General features: G+C 37.9%; 1 protein-coding gene across 1 annotated transcript in view; it reads right to left on the bottom strand.

Annotated features, from left to right (window-relative positions):
* The window catches only part of EFCAB6 (EF-hand calcium binding domain 6), an 86,652-nt gene that overhangs the window by 44,828 nt on the left and 17,425 nt on the right, over positions 1 to 24,399 (bottom strand). Inside the window, 7 exon segments of the mRNA XM_040561488.1 lie at positions 345 to 580; positions 838 to 917; positions 4,804 to 4,941; positions 7,383 to 7,475; positions 10,655 to 10,797; positions 19,081 to 19,241; positions 21,476 to 21,648. Coding sequence (XP_040417422.1) covers positions 345 to 580; positions 838 to 917; positions 4,804 to 4,941; positions 7,383 to 7,475; positions 10,655 to 10,797; positions 19,081 to 19,241; positions 21,476 to 21,648 — 1,024 coding nt within the window.

The raw sequence follows: 24,399 nt of genomic DNA, 5'->3' as shown, positions 1-24,399 counted from the left end.
CATGCCCCTATTTCTGCATGCTTGTGAGATACAGCCCAGTTGTCTAGCTCAGAGGTTAGCTCAGCTCTAAGACTCCAATATGGTTACCAGTATATATATTTAACATTATGTATTTAAACAAACCCCAGGGTAATTCCACAATTTTAACTTAGAGGTGGATTTAACATCTGATTTTTGTCCTATAATCATGGAGCACTTTATAAAGCTACCCAACTTCAGCTTGATAAGGAAATATTAAAATATATTTTCTTTCAATCATACCTAATACCAATTTTCACACAGCATATTCATTTCTGTAAACACATCAGATTATTGTAGGTACAACTCAACTTTTTCTTTCTTACTTGCGAGATGGCACCAGCCGAGGGTGTACATCCTCAGTTTCCTGGGTCTGGAACAGCTGACAGAATTCTTGGTAATTTAACGTGGTGGTCAGGTTCATTCCCAAGAAACCAAGTAGGTGCAAGAACTTCTCATCTCTAAGACCACATAGAAAGCTGTCCAAGAATTGCTGAAAGTCAGGCATGTTGATGATACCATCATGGTTACTGTCTGTTTCACGGAAGGCAGAATAGGTGTCCTAACAAGGAATATTTAACTAAATATATTCAATATGTCAACTACATATTTTAAAACACAAAAAATATTGCTCTAGACTTGTTTTGACAACAGACAAATATTTTAATGCAGTTTAAGAATACAAAACACCAATAATACTGCCTTACTTAACACTTGGGTTAGTCTGCAATAAAGTGTAGTCCTATTGCTTTCATCTTAAGCATGTACAGAACTGAGCAAAAGCAGCGAGCATCAAAAAGTCATGCCCCCAAAATTTACAAAGTAGCCTCCACTTTCCATCAGTACCATACTGAGAGGTGACTCATCTTTACCCATCGTCTTGCACACCCTTAGAAAACCTGGTATGAAGAGAGACTTTACAGCAATTAATCTTCTAGCTGAACACATTCTCCCATTAAAATAGGCGTAAAATGCTCCAACACCTTTCAAATGGTGCAGATCTACAGAAATCCGAAGTAATACCTGTCAATATGATCAACTTTTTTAGGGGTGTCCAGGCTGGTTTGAACAGAGGACCCCACAAGACCCCCAGAGGACTGCTGATCTTTCCAGTTCTCCTAGTGAACAGGGATAGAATGAACTGAGCAAAAGGCTAATGACTGCAGCTTCTTTCCTTTTGTAAAATATGCTATTTTGTATGCTGTGCATATCCATGGTAGGATTTCAAGGGGTACATTCTAATGGTTGTTACAGAAAATAATAAGTAAACACAGAAAAGATGGAAAACAACTCTTGATTAAAAACACCGTGTTGCAAACTTTAGGGACTAAGAATCTCTTCTTTAAAGATCACTGTCATGAATAGATGGACTGTTCCATGAATGAGTAGCACGGAATTATTCTCCCCTAATTGCAGAACCTTTAATAGCTATGCTCACAAAAGGATGGGAAAAAATAACTCGGATTTTATTTTCCTGGCAAAGGCTGCAGAGAAGACAATTAGTGGGAAAAAAAGTTTTTGCCTTGAAAACTGAATGTATTTGAAATGGAAATTTCTGAGAACACAGAAGACATGAAATCTAGCATAGTTTCAAGTCACTTTTCTGACAGCTCCTCCAAACCAACTTTTAGAACAAATGTTTGTATCACAAGTAGCAACCAGCTTCACTGCCCAAAGCAACTCATGTCTTGATGTATTTACCCCATAGACTTCAATCAGCCCATCATTAAGCTGACTGAGACATTCTTCAGCAGTCATGTAGCGATATTTAGCATTATTTACTCTTTGGTTTAGGCTGTTACATAACGTAGTTCCTGGCCCATTCAATCCAGCATTTGGAATAGAGAAATCAGAGTGACAAATTTTGAAAAGATGGTATTAAACATATCTGATAAATAGCACTGTAATATACCATAAATAAAACAAGAAACTCTGCAATCATGTTCTTTACAGCCCAAACATGATGACGTATGTAGCTGTATACAATACTAGGGGTGTCCACCCAATTTACAGTAACTGCCTCAGCTGCTATAGTTTTCCCAGTACAAGGTGAAGAAAGATCCTAGTGGACAGTTTCAGTGGAGGAAAGCACAGATGAGACAAGGTCTTTTGCTTTTCCTTTAGCCTTCTCTGGAGTCTGGCTCTTTTGAGGAAGGAAGGTATCAGACTGGGGGATGAGAAGAGGAATACCGTGAAAGCCATGATTTGCTGTTGTATCGTCTGTCTCAGTGAGGGAACTCATGGTCTGCAGCTGCTGCAGACAATGTCACAAAAATTAATTTGACTTGTCTTTGACTGTGTAGTACAACTACTGCATGCTAGACCATCTCCCCTGAAGCATTTCTATCACAGCTAAGCCCTCCTCTGTTTTGAATCAACGTAAACTATTTCAGAAGACCTGACATCAAAATGATCCTTACTTTCCAGTTCAGACAGAGTATCTCACCTCAGACTATTTCGCCTGATGTTCCTTTCCAGTAAGATTTAGTCCTGCACAAATGGCAGCTTCACATTTTCACAATTTTAATTTGTTATTGCACAACCCAGCAGGATCAGGAATAGGAGACAGCCAGCTTCCCAGCAGGGCACATGTGTACTTCCAGTCCTGAAGGGCTAAGGTATTTTTAGGCCACAGAAAAGCTATTTTGGTCTCTGTTCCAGATCTTCCTGATTCCTTCTGCATATTGTACAGTGATACTCCAGGAAACCATTTCACCATGGTTTTGGGGAAGAGACTAAATAACATATTTTGACGTCTCTTGAGCATTTTATAATTTTTCTACAACGTATGGGGCATACAGGGGATACACAGCAAAAGCATAAATGTCACTGGACAAACGGAGAAGATTATCTGTGAATGAGCTCTTTGCTATGAAACCTCCACACTACATCCCAGTGTCCCGTCTCACACGGATATGCGCAGTGTTCATTGGCATATTTGCTTTGTTGAAAAGGTGGTTTTTTTTTTACACTAAATCTTCCTTAGGTTTATAGAGACAACAGTTCATCAAGAAAGACAGCAACTCCTAAAACCTAACCAGGTGAGCCATCCCTATGCAGCAAAATGGTTTACATAGCTGAAGCTACAACAAGATTACACTGTACAGCATGTAGCCTCCCAGAAACCTTTGGATGAGAAAAAAAAATAGCAACACCCGTATGTCTTCCCATTGATTAAATATTGCCACCAGCTTGTAGGTATGTCTTCCTTCATATGGTTAGCAAATTTCTAGTATGCTCTATTATAACTTGAAAGTAATTCACATCAGATTTTAAAACAGGAAAAACTTACAAAAAACATATGCACTGACATTTCAGTACACCTTCCTCCTCACTGATAAGAAAAATTCTAAATTAATGGTCTGTCCTCAAGGAATGTTTCCTTTCTTTTTATATTATTTACATACTCCTCCACACAAAGAAACCCCCTATAGCTACTTGATGAGATCACTAAATTGTATTCACTGCATCATTTTTTCATTTCTCCCGATTTGATTCTACAAACTGTACTCACCCATACAGACACACGCATCCCTCCCTTTTTTCAGTTCCAGTCTGTATTGAATTTTAGTCAAAATTTCTACTCATGTTATCTTCCTACTAAAGCTTACCAGAAGAAAACTAGGACTATTTACCAGTAATATAACTATAGACAAAAGGGTCAGACTTCTCCCTACCTTAATAAATTATAGAAAAATAGAAGTTAGGGCTTCTTTTTCTTTCCCTTCTGACATTTGAGACTTACTTTATATCAAACACTTCCTCTTACAACTATGAGATAAAGTAACATCCTGAAAGAAAATCTGTGATTCTCAAAATTGATAAAAAGCAAAAGCTTTAAAAACAGGAAAAATACTGTTGATTCTTGACTTAAATCAAAAAGCTAGCACACTCACTTTCACCCAGACCAATCTGCTTCAAATGTCATTTATTAGGCTACTGGATGAAAGCACGTTATATTGATGGACAGATGTTTAGTCAGCTGTAATCACAAACTTCTAAACTTCAAGGTCTGAATGAAGAAAAGTCTGAATATTATGTCAGCCAGCCACAAGTCAGCTCTCCCCCTTGTCTTAGATCTAAAAAAGAAATAATGACAGCAGAAAATAATAGCAGTGTGGAAAATAGTAAAACCACACCTCTGACAAACACAACAGAGGCATAATACAGAGGCATAATACAGTTTTAACATTCAAAAGCACTACTTTAAATTAAAGCCATAAACCAATAAGTAACCAGATCACACCACAGAGTTCCAGCTGTATATAGCACCACTAAAAAACTTATCACTAATGGCTTACTAACAGATCTTTCATTCCTGAAACGAATAGTTATTGTCTCTTTTTTTTTTTTTTTTTAAACACAGAACAAAAAATGTTTCTGGACACCACTATGACAAAATCATTTGTTGTAATTTAGGATATAACGCAATCCCCAGACTGTGAATAAGAGTAAGAAATGACGGTGACGACAACACACTCTAGGCAGAGAGATCAGTCGGTCACTCTGCAATCTGTTAGTCACTCTGCAATCTCCATCACACCTCTCTATGGACTTTTGGCCACATCCCATATGTTCCAGTTTCCCTCCAGCCCTGGGTCAGCTACTCAGCAGTTTAACTGGATCAGAAGTGAAAGAACTACAGAGAAAAAGGTCATCCGTGTGCTAAAAATCATACCATTGATCTCTTCCTAATTTCACAATAGTATTTTCTTGAAAAAGAAAAGTTCTGTACCTTCCATGAAAGGATTTTTTCATGCTGTATTGATGCTAAAGTTACTTTACCTTCCAATGTCGCGACAAAATCCAGATAACTCAACCCTCCATCTGCTACCCCTAGCTTTTTTGTTAGTAGATTGAATTGACCGTCATCCACTGGCATGCCATGATCTTCAACATTTGTTACAAGAGAAATAAAATAAGCTATATAATGGCCCATTTTGTTACTTAATATGCCACTTCGAATAGTAAAAGTCTGGATGTTTTATCCTATGGCTCAACTTGAAATTACTCTGAAAATTGTTCTCTCTTCCTTATATTTGCAGTAAACCATTTAAATATAGATCTACTCTGCACAACTTCAATTCTACACAGAAAGAGACAGAGCAAAATTAGACTATTTTTGAGACTGGCATTTTAAGCAAAAAAACCAAGTGACAGACTAAGATTAAATTTCACCTGGGAAGTAAAAAGTGAGAAGAAATAAAGTTCACTCATTTAGCAGACTGGAAGAAATCTGTCATTCGTAGAGTTTGCTACTACCACTTTTCTCCACACACCTGCCAAAAGTACTTCCTGGACAAGAAATGCTGCAGAATGCTTTCAAATCGCTGAACCATACATAGCTGCAGCCAGGTGGAAGGTTAAGATCCCTTCTCGGTTGCTGCTCTTCAAAGAAGATTTGGGGATCCATGTTAGGTAATCTAATTTGGCAAAATCCTTCTGATCTTTCTGTGTTCCTCCTATGTCCCCTTCTCTCTCTCTCTCTCTCTCTCTCTCTCTCTCTCTCTCTCTCTCTCTCTCTCTCTCTCTCTCTCTCTCTCTCTCTCTTATTTTCCAGACCCTCTGCCTCTCTGTCTCCATCTAAGAGCCAGAGTGCTCCAATATGGCAGCAGTCTCTCATTGTAATGTTACCTGGTAGGTGACTGTAGAGGGGTCCCTGTTTTTCTTCCCCTTTTCCCACCTCCTGTTTCCCTGAAAAGTTGTAGTTGCAGCCCTTGCTGCTGCTGAGGGCTTCCTGTAAAACCTTTCATTACTTTCAGCTGCTTTGTAACTCCTGATTTAGGTGTTTCCCTTTATAACTATCCTGCACAGCTCTGTCCTGGTTCTCCAAGTGTTCCTACAGTGATTACTCCTGTTATTATATTTTAGTTAATTGCACAGATTAAAAGAAAAAATTCATTAAATGGCAGAACTCATAAAGAGTGTTAAAAATAAGAATAATTAGCAAATTAACATTCCTTTCTATGGATGTAAAGCTTCTGGATAAGCAAGTACATTTTATGTTCAGTTGAATAAGAATTTACCATTAGATCAAATACATAAATAGTAGCGATAAGAAAATCTGGCCATACAAATCCAATCAAAGCTGAAGAGAATCAGTCACAATAGCAATGTTGGTGACTACAGCCTCAACTATTAGCACTTTCATCTAGAGAAAAAAAAAAAAATGATAAAATTCTTCCAAAACTACATGCAAGATTAAGCCATATTAAATTCTAAGACTAGGTCATAGTCTTGTGCTGAATAGCTCACAAAATACATAGTTTCTAAGTCTTATTTAAAGGAAGATGATTGATGACAACCTCACAGTGAGGAGATACTGTAATCCTTCACAAAAGTGAACCCACATATATAATACAAATTGTGGATGTTACTCCAGGACACCTGACAAAACTTCAGTTGCCATCTTCCTGATTTCCAACTACATTAATAATAATCCAAGTCCCAAGGTGCAAAGGCAAGGTCTATGCCTTCTTTCCCTGCTACTAGGAGAGTCAGGCCAGTGAAGCCAGAGGCGCTACATTACCCTTTGGTAAAGGAAATGAAGTTCTGCATCCCCCTTCACTAACCTTCATCATACCTTTGGTACTGCATAGGCAAGCAGCTAAAAGGTGTCCTTATGCTGTAAGTTGTAAAGAAACACACAGACAACTGGCAGGGTTGGTATAACCCTACAAAGGCTAACTGGCGATTTTATGTCTGTAGTTTTTAGTTATTTAGACATACAATGATAAGTTATCCTTCAGAGGAATGTAAGTGTGTATTCTGTCCCTTAGTGTCCCTTCTGTCCCTATTCCTCCCTTAGTGCTACTCTTACATCATGTTATCCAAATAAACAGAGCTTATCCACTTCCAAATTATGCAGACATCTTTTGCCCATTTTTATGGTTTGGCCTGGAATAACAAATCCAAACGCAAACATCCTTTTATGTTTACCACTATACTATTTACTGTTCGAGTAACTGGTTCCACCCTGGAGGACAAGCAACACTGTCCAGCTGTACATTGGCTACCTGGCTGCTCTAGGTGAGTCTGTAGGTCAGAGTAGTACTTTTCAAACTTGACATAAATGTAGGCAGTGAGGTTGGCACACCTCCCCAGCTACAGAGTCAGGATCCAGTCAAAGAAGAGTAGACAATGTAGATCACTTAACTTCAGCGTTACCCAAAAATGCATCACAAAATACCCAACCATATGCACTTAGGACAGGTTACATTGCCTGAATATTGGTGCCCAGTGCCATCTATGATAACATGATGTATCAAAAACATTTACACGTGGCTTGCAGTTGTGATACGGGGCGTCCCACATTCTTCTGAAGCAGAAATTGAAGGCCAGGGTAGATTCCCCACAGTGCTTACAGTGGTAGTAGACACCTATTTCTAGATATTCTTCTAGAGAGATCAGGGGGTTTTGGTTGACGGCAAGTTGAGCATGAGCCAGCAGCGCGTGCCCTGGAAGTCAAAAGGGCCAACTGTACCCTGGGGTTCATCAGGTATGGCATTGCTAGCCAGTCGAGGGAAGTATCAGTCTGCTCTGCTCTGGTGCAGCCTCGCCTCGAGTACTGCATGCAGTTTGGGGCACCATAGTATAAGAAAGACATAAAATTGTTGCAGAGTGTCCAAACAATGGCCACAAAGATGATAAAGGGTCTAGAGGACAAGACGTGAGAGGAGCGGCTGAGGTCCCTTGGTTTGCTCAGACCAGAACAGAGCAGACTGAGGGGAGACTCACGGTGGCCTGCAGCTCCCTCATGATGGGAGCAGAGGGGCAGGCGCTGAGCTGTGCTCTCTGGGGACGGCGACAGGACCCAAGGGATTGGCATGGAGCTGGGACTGGGGAGGGTCAGGCTGGGTGTTAGGAAAAGGTTCTTCACCCAGAGGGTGGTCGAGCACTGGGATAGGCTCCCCAGGGAAGTGGTGAAGGCCCTGAGCCTGCCAGAATTCAAGAAACGCTTGGACAATGCTCTTAGACATAGGGTTTGGTTTTTGTGTGGTCCTGATTGGACCCAGAAGTTGGACTTGATGATCTTGTGGGTCCCTTCCAACTCGGGATATTCTATGATTCTTTATCTACCACTGAAACTCCACAAGCTCTGGGATGAAAAGCAGCTGTTCTCCTAAACAATTCGGGGCAGGGGTTGATGAACATCTTGGTAGAAATGTCAGGGAAGTTAAAGCAGGAGCAATGCAAAAACTCCCAGCTGAAATTCCACTTGGACGAAGTGGTTAAAACCCCTTTGTTTTGTAACAGGTTCAGAGATTTTTGAAGATCACAAGTGATGGTGACTCAGTTTCAGCTTGCATTTCACCTGGAAATACACATGCCCAGACAGCTCCCAGAGACATAAGGTAGTCAGCCGCTTCGGTTCTAACAAGAAATCCCTTTTAATCACCCTTATTCACAGAGCTCTCATCCTCATTCAGTTCAGAGGAGGCTTATTTCACTCAGCATAACAGGCAGGGCAGACCAAGACTATTGCAGGGAAACAGGCCTTTTTTTTTGAATGATGAAAAGCAGCAGCAACAGCAGAGCAGAGCTCCTGGACAATATTCCACCTAGCTGGACTCTGCTGAGCTTGCAGGGTTCAAGAACACCACAGGGCAGTATTGTATATATGTGGCTGCACATAGATTATGATTTTTTATCCTTTGCTTATTGCCAAAACTTCAGAAATATATCATGACTAGTGTAATAAAAAAAAACAATGAAATCACAAAGATTAACTTTCAATGGCTTCTGTTATTAGACAAATATCTTAAATGTGAGTTGTATGCAGACAGCAAATGGAGAAGATAAAGCAGCAGGCAGAATGAGTTTATTCTCCCTAAGAGTGACAAAATGCATGTTACTGCATTAGCTGCAGGCAACAAATAAGCCTCTTAGGTATCACATTGTAGTGTAATTGCAGCAACCAAAGCCAGTATGTCCCAAAGGTATGTGCCACAAATATCAGATCTATATGGCAGGGATGAGTTGCACTTTAACACATTCTTAATACGTGTATTGTTAACAAGAAAATTTTAAGAGAAAATAAAAATGTTTTGTGTGTTTTGTCCTCCCTCTTTCCCTTCCCTTCATTTCAAAGCAATTTCACTTTCTGCACACAATTGCAGAAAGATATCTACGTAAGGGTATGAAGATGTGGCTAGATATAACTATAGTGTTCATGGGGGAAGACGCTATAGTAACTGAGCGTTCGTCTTATCATATGCATCATGCATTCATGTTAAGACGGAGGGAAAAGAAGGCAACAGATCTGTCATCCCCTTACAGCCAGTACATTTGCCTATGCAACAGTAGCTTGGCAAAAACACGTGCAACCCATGGAACATGGATGGGAAAATGATGTTTATTGCTGAACCACAGTAAAAATAGATTGGGACAAATTTTCCCAAGGGACTGTGCAGGCCATTTTCAAAGGTACAATTCTTTTCTGACCTTCTGATAGTATCTGGACAAAGTGTAGAGTATGAATTACTGTCATAACACTATTTAGCAGCAGCTCTTGCTTAAACCTAGGCAGACAAGGGGAGCATTACTGCCATCATATCTCTTTTCCTGCCCCATGTCAACTTTCAGCAAAGCATTTTGGTTTGAAATGTGGAAAGAAAGAAATGTACAGCTGGGTGCCACCGGCATCACAGCTACAATCCCAAATCCATGACCTTAAGAGTCTGTCTAAAGGACAACACGCAGAGTTCGATAAGCAGTCAAGGCTGCGATGGGCCCTGGGAACACCACATAAAAACATACCTCAAAAAGACATACAAAATCCAGTTGGAATCCTTGGCAAGTAAAAACTATACAATTTCAACACAATCATATTGTTGTGGATTCTTTTCCCCAACATATTACAGTGGAAAATTACAACATGCTCAAATCAACTGAACTCAAATAACAGTTAGAGGAAGGTTCTCCTTTCCTATTGGAGAACAGTCAACACTCTGAAATGCTACTAGATGGCTTTAGGAGATATCCCTTACACAACTCCTTTGAAGACAGCCAGGGACCCCAGGGAGTGCCCCCAACCTCAGCATGATTACAAGCCACACTGCAGTCCATGAGAGGTTCAGAGGAGGATGAAGCTCAGAAATCTGAAATATGACATAAAACTAGTTGACTTAATTCTCACTAAAGTGTCATGCTACATCTGTTAAGAAACTTATTCTTCATGTAACAATATCCAGTTCCTAACAATTACTACTGTGGAGTTACAAAGACAGTTTAAAAGACTCTGAGTTAAGGCTAAGCAATTCTTTAAGATATGCCCACTCACTTTGCATAAGAGGTGTATTAAGAGCTGACATGAGACCTCCAAGTTCCAACCGTGTCTCGCAAATCCCAATTCATACATGTTCTTTTTGACACTGCAAGCTGTTGAAGCTTTTAAGGTGAGATGCTGCTACAGGATAACAATTTTATGTCTTTTAACACAAGCTGAGAACCTTTCTCATACAATAACCTGCATGAGGCCTGTTTAGCTCATTAGTGACTGAAACAATCCTGAAGGATTTAACCCTAGCTGTGTGAGCAGGCACAATGAGAAGACAATAAGCATTCTTCTGGAAAAAGCACAGGAGAGAGAAAAACATTTTTCCTACCTTCTGCAAGCCAGCTTTACTGATTTTACCATGTGATTTCTTGTTGTAGGTAAAAAAGCTTTCTTTAATAGTTGCTGCCTGTTGTATTACTCTGTCCGTCAGCCTTTTAATTACTTCATCAACAGTTCTATTCTTGGCATATATGTTAGCTTGATCTTCAATCTGCTTCCTTCTAAAATTGAAAGATTGTGCATGAAGACAAATTGCTTATTTTTTGTAGTTTCAAATATTTGATTCAACAATAATGAAGACGACTAACTACAAACAAGACATGGACACAGAAGTTTTTTTTGATACAAAAAAAAATGACAGGTTGATCAAGTAATAGCGCACATTGATTCCAAGGCCTATATTGTGCAAACCTTTCTTAAGTATGGCTGGTTCTTAAGAAGAGCTTGCTTTTAAAAATACAAACAGACTGACATTGCTCTGCAGTATTTATTTTGCAAATGGAGATCCTAGACCTCCAAATCACAGGCTTAGTTTATAATGAGCCTGGGTTTCTACATCAGCTAAGGACCAACCTCTATCCTTTAATACATACTGAGTTAACATGAGAGGACTAAGCCAACATGAAAGAAGTTAATTTATGTCTTTACATTGATTACATCAATTTTTAGAAGGAAAAAATGTCACTTAGGACATATCCTTTTTTCCTGTGAAGGTGAAATTTCCTCTTCTTTGATCCCAAGTAGGTCACTTCCATTTTTTTTCCTTTGTGAGGAATGGACAGCATACCTTTCTTTTTCAGGCCCTCTAAGAAAGTTCATAGATATGAACTGTATACTCTTTCTGCTGCAATACCACAACCTTCATCAATAAGCCATTAATGTAAATAACAATTAAATATTTAATAACTTTAAAACACAGAAAATAAATTAAATTAAAGGGTATGTAATGTGTCCCACTTGTACCTATTTTGCCTTTGTTATGGATTTACCCCATGAAAATGAATTATAGAACAATTACTTTTGTTTAATCTGAGAGCATGTATTTCCATATAAGCAAAATGCAGAATTATTCAGCACTCCTATTTTTATAGATTTATTAGGTACATTTTATAGTATTTCCTAAACTTGAAGATAATCTTAAAATTTTAACTCTCTTTCTAAAAATATGCTACTGAAAAGAGTTATTCTTTGATCTGAGTAGCACATAGAAGATTAACTCTAAGCATCCCAAGAGGAATCAAAAGATGACAGTTACTGGTGGATCTCTTCTGAGTAAGTCAGGTGGACTCATCTGCTGAAGTGACCTGGTCTTCTGAGAGGTCTGCTATCTTGTCTGAATACAAGAGATTGCCAAAACATTACCAACTTTACCTGCCGCATCCCATTGATTAATATGCTCTCCTGCTTATCCACACAGGCCTTGGCATGAATGACCCCAAGAAAATGAAAAAGTAAACACAGGACAGGTGAAGAAGGTAAATTCAAATGTTCTTTATATTGTTCCACTTTACTGAAGTTCAAGACTGAAGCAAAGGCTGGGTGTATCCTGGAAATAAATGAACGATTACTTGCAGCATGTCATCTGGAAGACTATCTTCCTTGTCAGTGGCTTATTCTTGGAAAGCTTGATAACTTCATAATAACCTTAAGTACTGTGTGTAGTTTTGGGCGCCACAGTATAAGAAAGTATAAAACTGTTAGAGGGTGTCCAAAGGAGAGCTACAAAGATGAAGAAGGGTCTGGAGTGCAAGACGTACGAGGACTGGCTGAAGTCACTTGGTTTGTTCAGCCTGGAGAAGAGAAGACTGAGGGGAGACCTCATTGTGGTCTACAACTTCCTCATGAAAAGGAGTGGAGGGTCAGGCACTGAGCTCTGCTCTCTGGTGACCAGCGATAGGACCCGAGAGAATGGCACGGAACTGGGACATGGGAGGGTCAGGTGGGGTTGTTAGGAAAAAGTTCTTCACCAAGAGCGTGGTCAGGCACTGGAACAGGTTCCCTCAGGGCAGTGGTAATGGCCCTGAGCCTGCCAGAGTTCAAGAAGCATTTGTGTAGTCCCAAAGCTATGGACAACATTTGGACAATGCTCTCAGACATATAGTCTGTTTTTTTGTGTGGTCCTGATTGGACCCGGGAGTTAGACTAGATGATCCTTCTGGGTTCCTTCCAACTTGGGATATTCTATGATTCTAATAGAGAAGTCTTCAATTAGGATTGAAAAAGGGAGCTGTGCTCATGGGAAAGCATTAAGCACAGTCACCTAGCTGAGGGTCTATAACTACCTGGAATAGGGTCACACATAACAGTTACACAAGAGACAAAGCCAGACAGAAAAGATCAAGCATGCTGATTGTCAGTGCATGAATACAGGAAAAGTGGTATAAACAAGGGGACATGGAAGTCCTTATGGTTCCTGGAAGACCTTGGAATTTTACCATTTGGTAAATTAAACCTTATTTAGAGTTCTACTGATAAAAGCCTAAGAGAATCTGAGTGCTAAAATTATAGGATGCCTACTATACATCCTCAAGAGGGAAAATAGGATTTAGATTTAAAGCTTTTGGAGATCTGAAGATTTTCTTCTAAGCAAAAAAAGAAGCAAAATCACCCAGGGTAAAAAAAAAAAAAAAGATTTTAATTGGTTGGGTAGAGATTACAGCAGAACACAGGTTGTCCGGTCAATTATCAGAATGTGTCAGTGGTATCCTGTTGATGCTGCAAAATCTAGTGAAGTGAAAATCTTTCTAAATTTTATTCTAACTAACCAAGAGAAATGGCTTGAAAAGGCAAAATACAGCTTAGGCAGGAGTGTTGATGGAACAACAAAGCTTATGATTCTTGTAAAAGAAAGACAGGAGAATAGTGAAAAAAAGCATATTTCTACATACTCAAGAAAGTAAGATCTCATAGGAAATGTGTTTAAAGGGAAAATGACTTAAGTAGAGCTGGCAGTACATCAGTGTAACATGCCATCGTAGTATAAAAGAGAAGCATGACTATATATGACCAAAATCTGAAAGCCCATAACACAATATGAGATTCAGTATCAAAAACACCAAGAGTAATAAGAACTCATTCTAAAAATACTTCAATAATATAAGAGCAATTGAGAAAAATTTGGGCTTTCTATTCACTAGGGAAAAAAAACTACCAACAGATTATATTAAGGGGAATGAAGCTCTTAAAGACTGTTTCTGTATCAGTCTTCAACAAAAAGTCAAATGTAAACAGGTAGCTTGAAAAATGAACACTAGTAAGAAATAAGGCAAGGACACATTATAAATTTTGCTATGTATTCAAATTGGTACGTAAAGAACTGGCTAAAATGGTGCCCCAAATTTATGCAGAAAAGCACACACACCACCTAGCTTTAAAAAGAGGAAAGGAAAAGAACTGGAGAGTTAGACGTATATCTAAGAAATCTAGGCAGTAATTACAGAGTCACAAAGAGTTCAAAGCCTGTTAAGAGACACAAGAGCCACTAGGGATCCTTATGATCTACCCTGGTTTCAGGCAAGCTTATATTTTAAATTATACTCCCTCCACACAGCACCACTTTCACCTCGGTTTCCTAAGGAAATAAGAATAATGCAATCAACCAACATGAATGGTGGGTAGTCAGGTGACACTTTCAAACAAATGACCTCCTCCCAATAGCTAGTGAAGCACAAAAGTCAGATAGTTGAAAAGGAAAAAAAGAAGGTTCAGGACGATCTGTGACAAGATGCATCACTAACAGAATTGTTGATTTCAGATACTCCTGTCTTCAGAGCTGCTGATGAAAATGTGATCTTTGCACAGGGGGCTAGCCTCTGTTTTACGAAATAGCACCCTTAAAAATGAGGGAAGATAGGCAGTGAGAATACCTTCATGGATGTATTAAGGTAAATATTTCTTTCACTGGGTTCAAGTGAAAGGAAATACATGTGTACAATACAATTTTAAGGAAAACAAAGCTCATCACATTAGAATACGTGATTTTTTTTTCAGTTTCTTTTGTTTTTGTTGGTTGGTTGTTTGGTTTGGGTTGTATTTTGTTTTCTGCTGGATTATTCAGACATTTCCATATATTCAAAATAAGAAGTGAGTAAACCATACATCTTTGTAACATGGGTGCCAATATTAGTGATGCTGGTTCAGACAGATGGAGGCCATACATGGAGGCCTGCAGTAGTCACAGCCGTTAGGTGTACTATTGTTCCTGAGTAATGAGCCACGCCGATTCTACAGAGAATCACAAGCTTACTCATCAGATGTTGTCTAAAGGGCAAAACCGCAGTTGTTGAATGATGCAGTGAGATACAATCCTTGTGGACCCTGTAAAGGAAGCTCAACCATTTTTACCTGAATTCTACAGTCTTTGATGAATGATCCATATGTATTTGTTCTCCTGATGCAATGCTCTGAGCATTGTACAACTGAATATATCTCTGTGAAATGAGAGATCAGCTGAGGACAGTACTTACTATTAGAAAAGCAGCATGTACCCTCAGTCTGAGTCATTTTTTTTTTTTTTTTACTTTACATTAAATAGAACATTGTCTGTATTAATAACAGTACCTTTTTGAAAGCTCTGTTTGCCTTTTTTCTTCCCTTTGTTGACCTCCCTTTGATATATGTGAACTGATACCATTTAAGTCACCAGGAAGAACGGCAACTTTTAAATTATCCAAAAGCATCTCGTAAAAGATCCCACCAGAAGTATTATCCTCATATTTAGAGCATAACCTGGATAAAATAAGAATTTGAAAACAGTTTCAGAGGTTGAGAACAATACATAATACATATGTCTTAAGGCAAAAATGATCAAAGTAACACATTTCCTTTCCATATATAGTTAAGGGCATTATTCAGAAGGTTATCCTTAAGTATTGGAAACTAGCCTTCCCAGGCTTCTGAAGCCAAAAAGAAAGCGGGAACCTAATGTAAACACGATATCATTACCTGGAAGAGCTCTATTGTCTCTAGAAGGAGCCTAAGAAGAAAAGTATCTCCTGCCTGTAGTTACCCTTTGTGAATACCGTGTATAATTAATGCTTGAATTATATAATGGATGCTTGGAAGAAACTTGGCTCACCCTCCACTAGCCTGTCAAACTCAGCAGCACTGGTGGAAGAAGTAGCTAAGATCATAGCCACTGCACCACTAGACCTGACAGAAATCATGAATGAACCCCCTGTCTACCATAACTTGCCACCTGGCATAGGAATGTAAAATGAAATCACTAATGGCTTTATTTAATACTCCTGGCTGTGAACGCTAGCAGTCCAGGGCAGATGCTCTGTTCAGCCCCTTCTGTTATGCTGAAGGTAACATCCAGCCAAGAGGTCAGGTGGGTAACTCTCTGGGCCTATTAAATCACCCTGTTAATTCATTCCCATATAAATTAGCAGAGCTCATGAATCAAAGCCCTTGTCATCAAGCCCTTGTTGCTGCTTCACTGAGCTGTTTAGCCTTCCAGGATTTCATTCATGTTCACAGAGCTCTGGGGAATTCCTGGATTAAAGCTGAATGCTCCTGTCCTTGTACTGTACTGGGGAAGTATGGCATTCTCTGCACTCCACTTACACCAAAGTCCTGTAGATTGACACTAAAAAAACATCTGTGGTAAAAAAACACTGGTAACTTGACATGTCATGTGTTTCAATGACTTTCTTCTGAAAAAAATGAAATGCAAGCTTTCATTTATTTTGCAAAATCTAATCCACATCAGGGGAGAAAGTATCAGAATGGAAAGAGGGAAAAGAATCTCCATTTTCTAGTATTTGTTCAGCTCTGCTCAGTGTGGAGGAAAACAAACAAACAAACAAACAACAACAACAACAACAAAACAAAACAGAAACAAACAAACAAAAAAAGGAAGTGAAGATTTCACACAGAAAATGGCTGTGAACACTACAGAGCAACATCTGCTTTGTGAGTGTAATCCTTAAAAGTCTCCCAAATGCCCTTAAAAATTGGTCCCTCTTTTCCCCAGTCTGAATGTCATCTCACAGGTAGCCATCTGGGACAAGCATGCCAGCTACTCAGCTGCAGCAATAGCAGTATTGTCCTCAAGCGCCTCAGGATGAGTCACATCAATGCAGAAGTCCAATTATAGTAGAAGACCCCAAAGCAGAAGTATCATTTCAAATAAATAAGACTGATATGGCTGAACCACTGGAATTCAGAATGTAATTCAGTCACTTCATCACCTTTTGCTCAAAAACCCTGCATCCTTTAAAGCACCCGTGCTAAATCCGCAATCTGGTTATGACATTCCCAGCACAGATGTGATAGTCTTAAACCAGTATGTATGCATTTAGAGGAGTCAATTATAATTCTTTTTTTGGTTATTATTTTAAAATACATCATTTTTAAACCTAGCATCTCTTACTGCTGTAGAGCAGCGAATGAACAGTGCCATCCACTGTTCCTCTGCATAATCCACAATGTTTTCCTAGAATAGTTTTAAGTAAGATTTAACAACAACAACAAAAAAAAGCCACATTTGAAGCAAAGAAATATAGATTGGTAAAAAGATGCAAGTCAAAACATTTTTAAAGAGTCAGGCTAAATCACAGAATGACAAATCTAAGAGTAATATACAAAGTAGATTTTTCAAAAATATCTCCTCAAATGTGGATGAACCCTTCTAACTTAATTAGCTAATTTATACTCATTTATCCTAAAACCAAACATTTCTCCAATTGATTAGGTCATCTATTGCATTGCTGAGTATAAATTCTCTCTTTGTCTTATTATAAGAATTACATTTCTTCTTCAATGTGGTCATCAGCTCTCTAGAACACAACCCTGACGAATGATACTACTAAGAACAGGTGCTCTTATTCTTCTGCTAGAGAAGAATAAACAATACAGCATGAATGAGACTGCGTTCATGGACTAAACATGGTCAATACAAGACTACATGTCCCTGAATGTCTTCGACAATGGAATTCAAACCTTGTCTTTTAGATGAATATTTCAGAATCCATTCCTATGAAAAGATTCCAAACTCATCCCATCTATGGTGACACATATCTTGCTTTGCTAAACACAGATAGCTGAACTGTTTAACAATGCTGCAGTTCGATAATGCAAATACACTCTATGCTCACCATATCAGAAATCCTAAAAGTATTAATTTTTTTTCTTGGGGTTTGCTAGAAAACAACTTCAGTGTTCAGCATTTTGCTAGACTGATCTCACAGTGCTTATCTTGCATCCTTTTAAAACAAAGGTAAAATACATATTCACTAAAATCATCAGTGAATTAAACCGTACCAGTCTGCCTTTCACTGCTTTACTCTATGTTGTTTTCTTACAGGGAATGTTTAGAATTTCAAGTAAAGATCACTTTGTGATTCAAAGTGACTGTAATTCCTGACTTTTCCTACAGTACAGATCTCTCATTGACACAAATAATGGTAGAAAAATTATTTAGAAAATTGTATAACTGCTGAGTCCCAGGTAATTCCAAGGATAATTACTTGTTCATGATCAATGACCACTGATTGTATGCTACATAGTGCAGAGCTATAAAACTGACAGATAATGAAAACATATAGTTATAACAGCACACCGTGCTGGAAACATGACTTTTATGAACCCAATGCATAGCACCCGAAGTTTTCTCTAAGACATTTATAGAAAGGATAATATATACAGTAGAATTGGTTTTACTGATCACATTCATGCTCATTCGTATTTCAGGATCAAAGGTTATTTTCCAAAAGCCATTTCATATTGATGCTGTTGTGTTTGCTGCTCACTGACAATGATCAGCAGGACAATGGGTTGTAAAGTGTCAGACTGGAACTGATTTCTTTGATTTTCCTATTATGTTTTTAAAGGTAGGAAAGAATTTCACATTTTTCTGAAAGTCACTGGGTGTAAGAAGAGAAAGCTAGAGGTCCTGTGAGAGTAGATTAGACCCGATTATGACCCGACTGACCTGTTAGTGCAATAAAATGCCTAAATACAATTCCCTTTCCTTTGGAAATAGATATCTTGACCTCATACTCCCCATGCTTGTCGCTATTTTGACTCCCCAGTTTGGGGAGTCTGCTCATATTGAAAATGAGATTTCATGTTAACAATATTAAATTTCATTTCTCTGTTCTTTACAACAATAGCCTACTGAGGAAAGACATAACATTAATTCAACTCATTTTGTATTACATTGTGTTTGGAAATACTAAATAATGCTTGATAATGACTTGGATCTCCAGCACATTAATTGTTCCTTTATAGAAAAGGCTCATGTCACCTTTGAAATAGTGAAATTATGTCAAACTGACAAGTTCCCAACATGTAATTGTCATGGAAATAAGAGATTTACATGCTGCTCATGTGAGGAATGGGGCATTTCCTCCACCAATCTTTTATCTTCTATATGCTTAAGACAAACCAAAATCCTTAATGCCTCCAACTATAGCTGTCATATTAAAAGACAGGAAGAAAGATAGGGTAAGAAAAGAAATTACATTAAATCTATTACAATTCATACATCATCAACTTACTTCATAAATTGTTGTTCTGACAAAGAGGGACAACACAGCTGTAAGACTTTTCTTAGATGACTTCTCTTAATAGTGCCAGTACACTTAGGATCACAGGACTGCAAAGCCTTATGAAAATCTTTCCAATATTCTGTGATTTTATCAGAAAGGATCTCCTCCACCTGACAACTGAATGAATTAGTAGTGCAGGAAAGAGCAAAAAGTGTTCCTGATATTAAACCGTGATAGTGTTACCATGTGAAAAACTGTACTAAAATGACAAACATAATTCTGAAAAATGATTAAAAAGTGACTGTGCAGGAAAGCGTATACCTCACTTCATAGACCTGCTCCTTTAAGTGACTGAAGAGACATATGTACTGACTAACAATGCAGGGTTTTTACTGTCTGTCTCTCCCCTTAGTATGGTAAAACAAAACCCACTAGGACTGAATGAGTTCCAAGTGGCACTCAGCTTACTCAGAGCATAATTTGAAGACAACAGGCTTGCACAGGGGAAAACAACGACAAAAACTGGATAATTTCACCTGTTTTAGGATCTGTCTATAGCAGTAGAACTTAGAATAAAACTGTACTCAATCTATAAGTGAAAAGGCATTAAAACAAGATGGTTCTGAAAAGAAATGAACATAGGATCACAGTTTGACAGCAAATCTCCATGTAACTGCAGATCTGGCCAAATACTGTACTGTGCAAAATTTCAGGTGAAAGGAAGGAGGCCGAGATGCCCTTCAGATTGTCTTGGCTGTCTGGAGGCCTAGATGGTTTCCAGGTTCAGGTTCTGCCCATTGCTGTTATTAAGATTACTCTGACTGAGTTACTTCCTAAAGCAATGATAAAAATGAAGTGATTTCTTGAAAAGGCCATCCTCTTTTATTTGTACAACCTTTAATTGCCTTTTCTACAGGAAAAGCCACATTGATGAAGCTGGCATCACCACTGAGGAGACAAAAAGTAAAGACTCCATAAACTCAAGCTTACTTGCACCTGCTTTTCATCAATAGCTGGGTACAAACCAGCTATAAAGTCCAGAACAGATCTACTCCTCAGAGCAGAATCTCTCTCCAGGTGTGAAATCACAGTGGCCAGGGTCATGGGTGGCTACCATGTCATCCCAGGTGGTATTTCATCCCAGCGTGACAACGATCTGTGATGCGCAACATTTCCTTTATCTGCCTTCCCCCATGCTAACATTTATTTCATTTGGGATGCTTATTTTAAATGACAAAAAATGGCCACTTTCTGTACCTCTCTACTACAAGCCTAACTGGCATAATTTGTAAATCCAACTCAGTGTGCGTATCGGCTGCATACTTAGGCAATGTCAGCATTTGTGCTTTCCCCAACACGCTAATTTTACAACTACTAAAGTTTGCCCTAAAATTTCAGCCAGACCATTATTCTACTCAAAACCAGCTGGAATGGAGTTGAGCTGCTGCATCAAATGTTGCTGTTGTTGGAGCCACCAGGGTGGGACTCAGCCTGGTTTACCTCCTAAAATCAAAGCCTTTCAAAGCAATGCATTCCATTCAGTGCTGTTCAAAGGGACCTTCTTTTTGTGCATCTAGTATCTCTTGACACTACTCCACTCTTTTGATATCTGTCAAAAACACTATTCAGACTACCCAAAACAAAGCTAAACATGGACTTAAGTCAGTTGACATACTAATGCAAACCTAAAGAGATTTGATACTCAAAATTATCAACAGATTCTTAATATTAGGAAGATCTGCAAACTGCAGCTTATGTCTTAGAATAATCTGCTAGGCAAAGAAGTATTGCTTAATCTCTGTCAAAGGAGATAAATAGTGAATACCGGCATAGTGAGTTGAAATTTTGACCGCGGGATTCATTATGTATTTATCTATGTACGTACACACTGAATATACACTCTGAACATATACTCTCTATGTATGGTGAATGGTTCTAAAGGAAAACATTACAAGGAGGCTGCAAATTCAAAAGGTATCAAAACTGTATCCAGGAAAATATACAACCTCTGTGTAGCGTATAGCATACAATTTGAACAGATGTATATTATAGAGAATAAAAGATAAAATAAGAAACAGCAAAATCTCAGCAAAACGCATCTGACACCTGAAAGCTAAGAAGTACTACTACTGTCCCTCATCTGCTGTACACGCATATGTGAGCTAGTGATTCTGCATAAGTTTTCAAAAACATCACGTAACCATCAGATTCCCTTCCAATTGATGCACCAAAAGAAAGAGTCTAGAAGCACTGATTAAGAAGAAGGTTTACATTGCTGGAAAGTATGTGAACATACTAATATAGACAATAACTGTATGCAGAGTGCAACATTTTACTAAAATACAATGCGGCATTTTGCTGCAGCTGTTATAGGGGAGGTTATCATTAAAGAAATAGCACTTACCATGGATTCTTTTTCTTCAGACAAGTCTAAAAATTCGTGATAGTCAAGGTATCCACTCTGTTGTGGATCAATTATCTGCATTAGCTCCTGGAAGTCTTTATCTTTCACTTGAAAAACAAAGTAACGGAAAATGTGATGAAGGTCATTTCTTGTGATCTTTCCCTCTTTTTTTTCTAAGAAAAAAAGAAAGCATAAAAAAAATGCATAAAAAAGGGCAAATGTTTACTAAACTAGTGCTAATTCTAACATGCTATTCTACATGTCTAGATCATCCCGACCTACAACAACTAAGAGCTCTACAGATTTTTCAATAGCATTTGTATATTGAACCTAGTAGTTTTATTCTAGTTCCTGGTGAACATACAACTGGAATATTTCCTGGACAGAAGCCTAGAACTATGGATTGAAACTATAATGACCTTTCCATTACCTTTGCATAGATTATTTAGTGTGCTGATAGACTGTGCCTCATAACCTCGATTTGCACAGACCATTCAGGTCAGCTTATCAGCTGTGTTTTTTTCCTTATCTGTACATGTGGAGCCTTGAGAAATTCTGACTCTTGACAGTAGTTTGTTAATCCAAAACGTTTGACACCTACTGTCTGTGGATTCTGCCTTTCTTTCCTCACGCTGCCTTTGCATCTTCATATGTAACCTTTAAATCAATTCTGCTGCCATGTTGGGTCTGTTGGCATTCTTGACCTGGCTACCGAGGGTGAATCAGCTTTCAGGGTGAATCTTTATCCAGAACCTGATCCCCTGTCACATTGTCATGCCAATGGATATGCATTTGGACTGTAAGGTAACAGGCAATGTATGTGCTCATGCAAGGGAATCAGGATATTATTATTATTATTATTATTATTATTATTATTATTATTATTATTATTATTATTATTTTGCGACATTTAAGGCATAGCTTCCCTCAGTTCCTATGGCAAGTAATATTCTTAATTTATGTAGGAAAGTTTTAAATATGGATTTGTACCAACTCTTTTCTGTGATGGTCTACTGCATTTTATAACTTCAAATTTGTTCCAAACCTTTTTTTTAATAGATAATTTATTTATTTTCTCTAAAGAAACCTAAGGAAGTATAATAGGAGGAAAGAAGAAAAAAGAGTGGAATAAAGGCTTTGGAACAATAACAGAAAAATTAGGAGTAAATAATTCCTTCAGTGATTCAGCTCCTGGCTAAGCACTAGAAAAATATCTTTCTGTTCATAAAATTCACCCTAAGAAAATTCTGTTTCCCTTTAGTCCCCCACAGAGATCCAGGGTGGCAGTAATTATATAGAAGATGAGCAATTATTTACTTCATCAGTTGGTCTGGGAAATACTTTAAAGTTTTGCAATCAAAAGATAATGGTCTTCTGAAACTATCTGCTATTTGCATTTTCTTTAGAGACTGTTGTCACTGCATTAAATCATATGGAAACAAAACTTGTTAATATACCTACCTCCCCCAGTAAATAAGTTAGGGAATCTGGTACTGAAGCTAGAAAGATAGCTTGTACTTCACAAGAAACAATTGTACAGAATGAATATGTTTCAACCATGAAGATCTGTTACAATAAAAATGTTTTGTTTAAACCTTAGATAACATGGGAAAGTTAAAGTATACTGCATCAGTATTTATGAAGTAGCTTATATTTGCTTATTTGGCCATCTAGCAAATTTAACTTTATTTAAAATAACCTTATTGCTCAGATTATTATTTAATTCAGTTCCAGCATCAACAGTGTCAATGGAGAAGTGCTGTTTCATTCCAACAACAAAAAAAAAGTAGTAACCATGGTGTTATGTATAAATATAAACATTTGTTACAGGTCTTATGTATAAATATAAACATTTCTTACAGGTCTGTCTTTCAGTGTGGCAGCCTCCAGATATTGCTGATTAAGTGGTTGTTTCTTCAGCCTGTCTTTCCTTTCTACAATCTCAAATTCCTTTGTTCAAAACTTCATTCAGTAATGCCCCAGCCCAGTAAATTACTTAAAATCATGTAGTAAAGAGCCTTATTGAATCATAGCCTGAATGCTGTAGTTTTTATTATTATCTACTGAAATGTATGAAACTGGTTTCTTTTCTTATAAATTGCTAGGTGAATTATTTCTTTTTGTGGTCATATACATACATACACAGATCATATCGTGCACGGCTAAAAAGAATTGTTTGTTTGTTTGTTTGTTTTGTTTGTTTTTAAAATATAATTATATTGGAAAAGAATTGTGATAGTCCTTCTGAAGATATGCCCAGTTCTCGTTTTGCTTGTGTCAACCAGACTGAAAGCTTTAATTTTTCAGTCTATTATTTGCTTGTTGAATTTAGAAATAGAGTCTACAATTTAAGAAGTGCAATATGTAAGAAATCAAAGTAATAAAAAAAAATCCAGAATAAGAAAATCCAGATGTCCACTTAAGGGACGATCACACAATCCAGTGTATGGGACATACATATCCGCATACATTCCATCAAACCTGACAGAAACTCATTTTAGCATAGTTCTGTACATTGTGAAGGCCACAGAACCGAAGATAGACAGTTCTTTATCAAAAGTTCATATTCCAGAACTAGACATGAAAAGGCAATCCAAACTCTACAGAAAGTCAGATGAAGTTATTTTTGAAAATAGAGTGAACTATGCAACAGTAGGCTCAATACCACGTCAGTGTCACACGTACATTACAATCCACATATCAGATGACAAATTGCACACAAATATATTAGAGACATGATAGCACTTTCTATTTATATCATATGAGCTTGTAATAATTACTGCACAGTTCTAATTCCAATTAACTTTACCTATCATATTGATTTTATCCCTTCATCAAAACAGATTTTCCCTTGCCTGTGTGCACCAGGACCATGGGGATATATATTCAGTGCTATGATGTGTATTTTAATAATATACATGACA

The sequence above is a fragment of the Cygnus olor genome, chromosome 1, assembly GCF_009769625.2.
Source record: "Cygnus olor isolate bCygOlo1 chromosome 1, bCygOlo1.pri.v2, whole genome shotgun sequence".
NCBI classification, from domain to species: domain Eukaryota; kingdom Metazoa; phylum Chordata; class Aves; order Anseriformes; family Anatidae; genus Cygnus; species Cygnus olor.
Note: the sequence above shows the minus strand (reverse complement) of the source record. Positions and strands in the feature narration are given on the sequence as shown.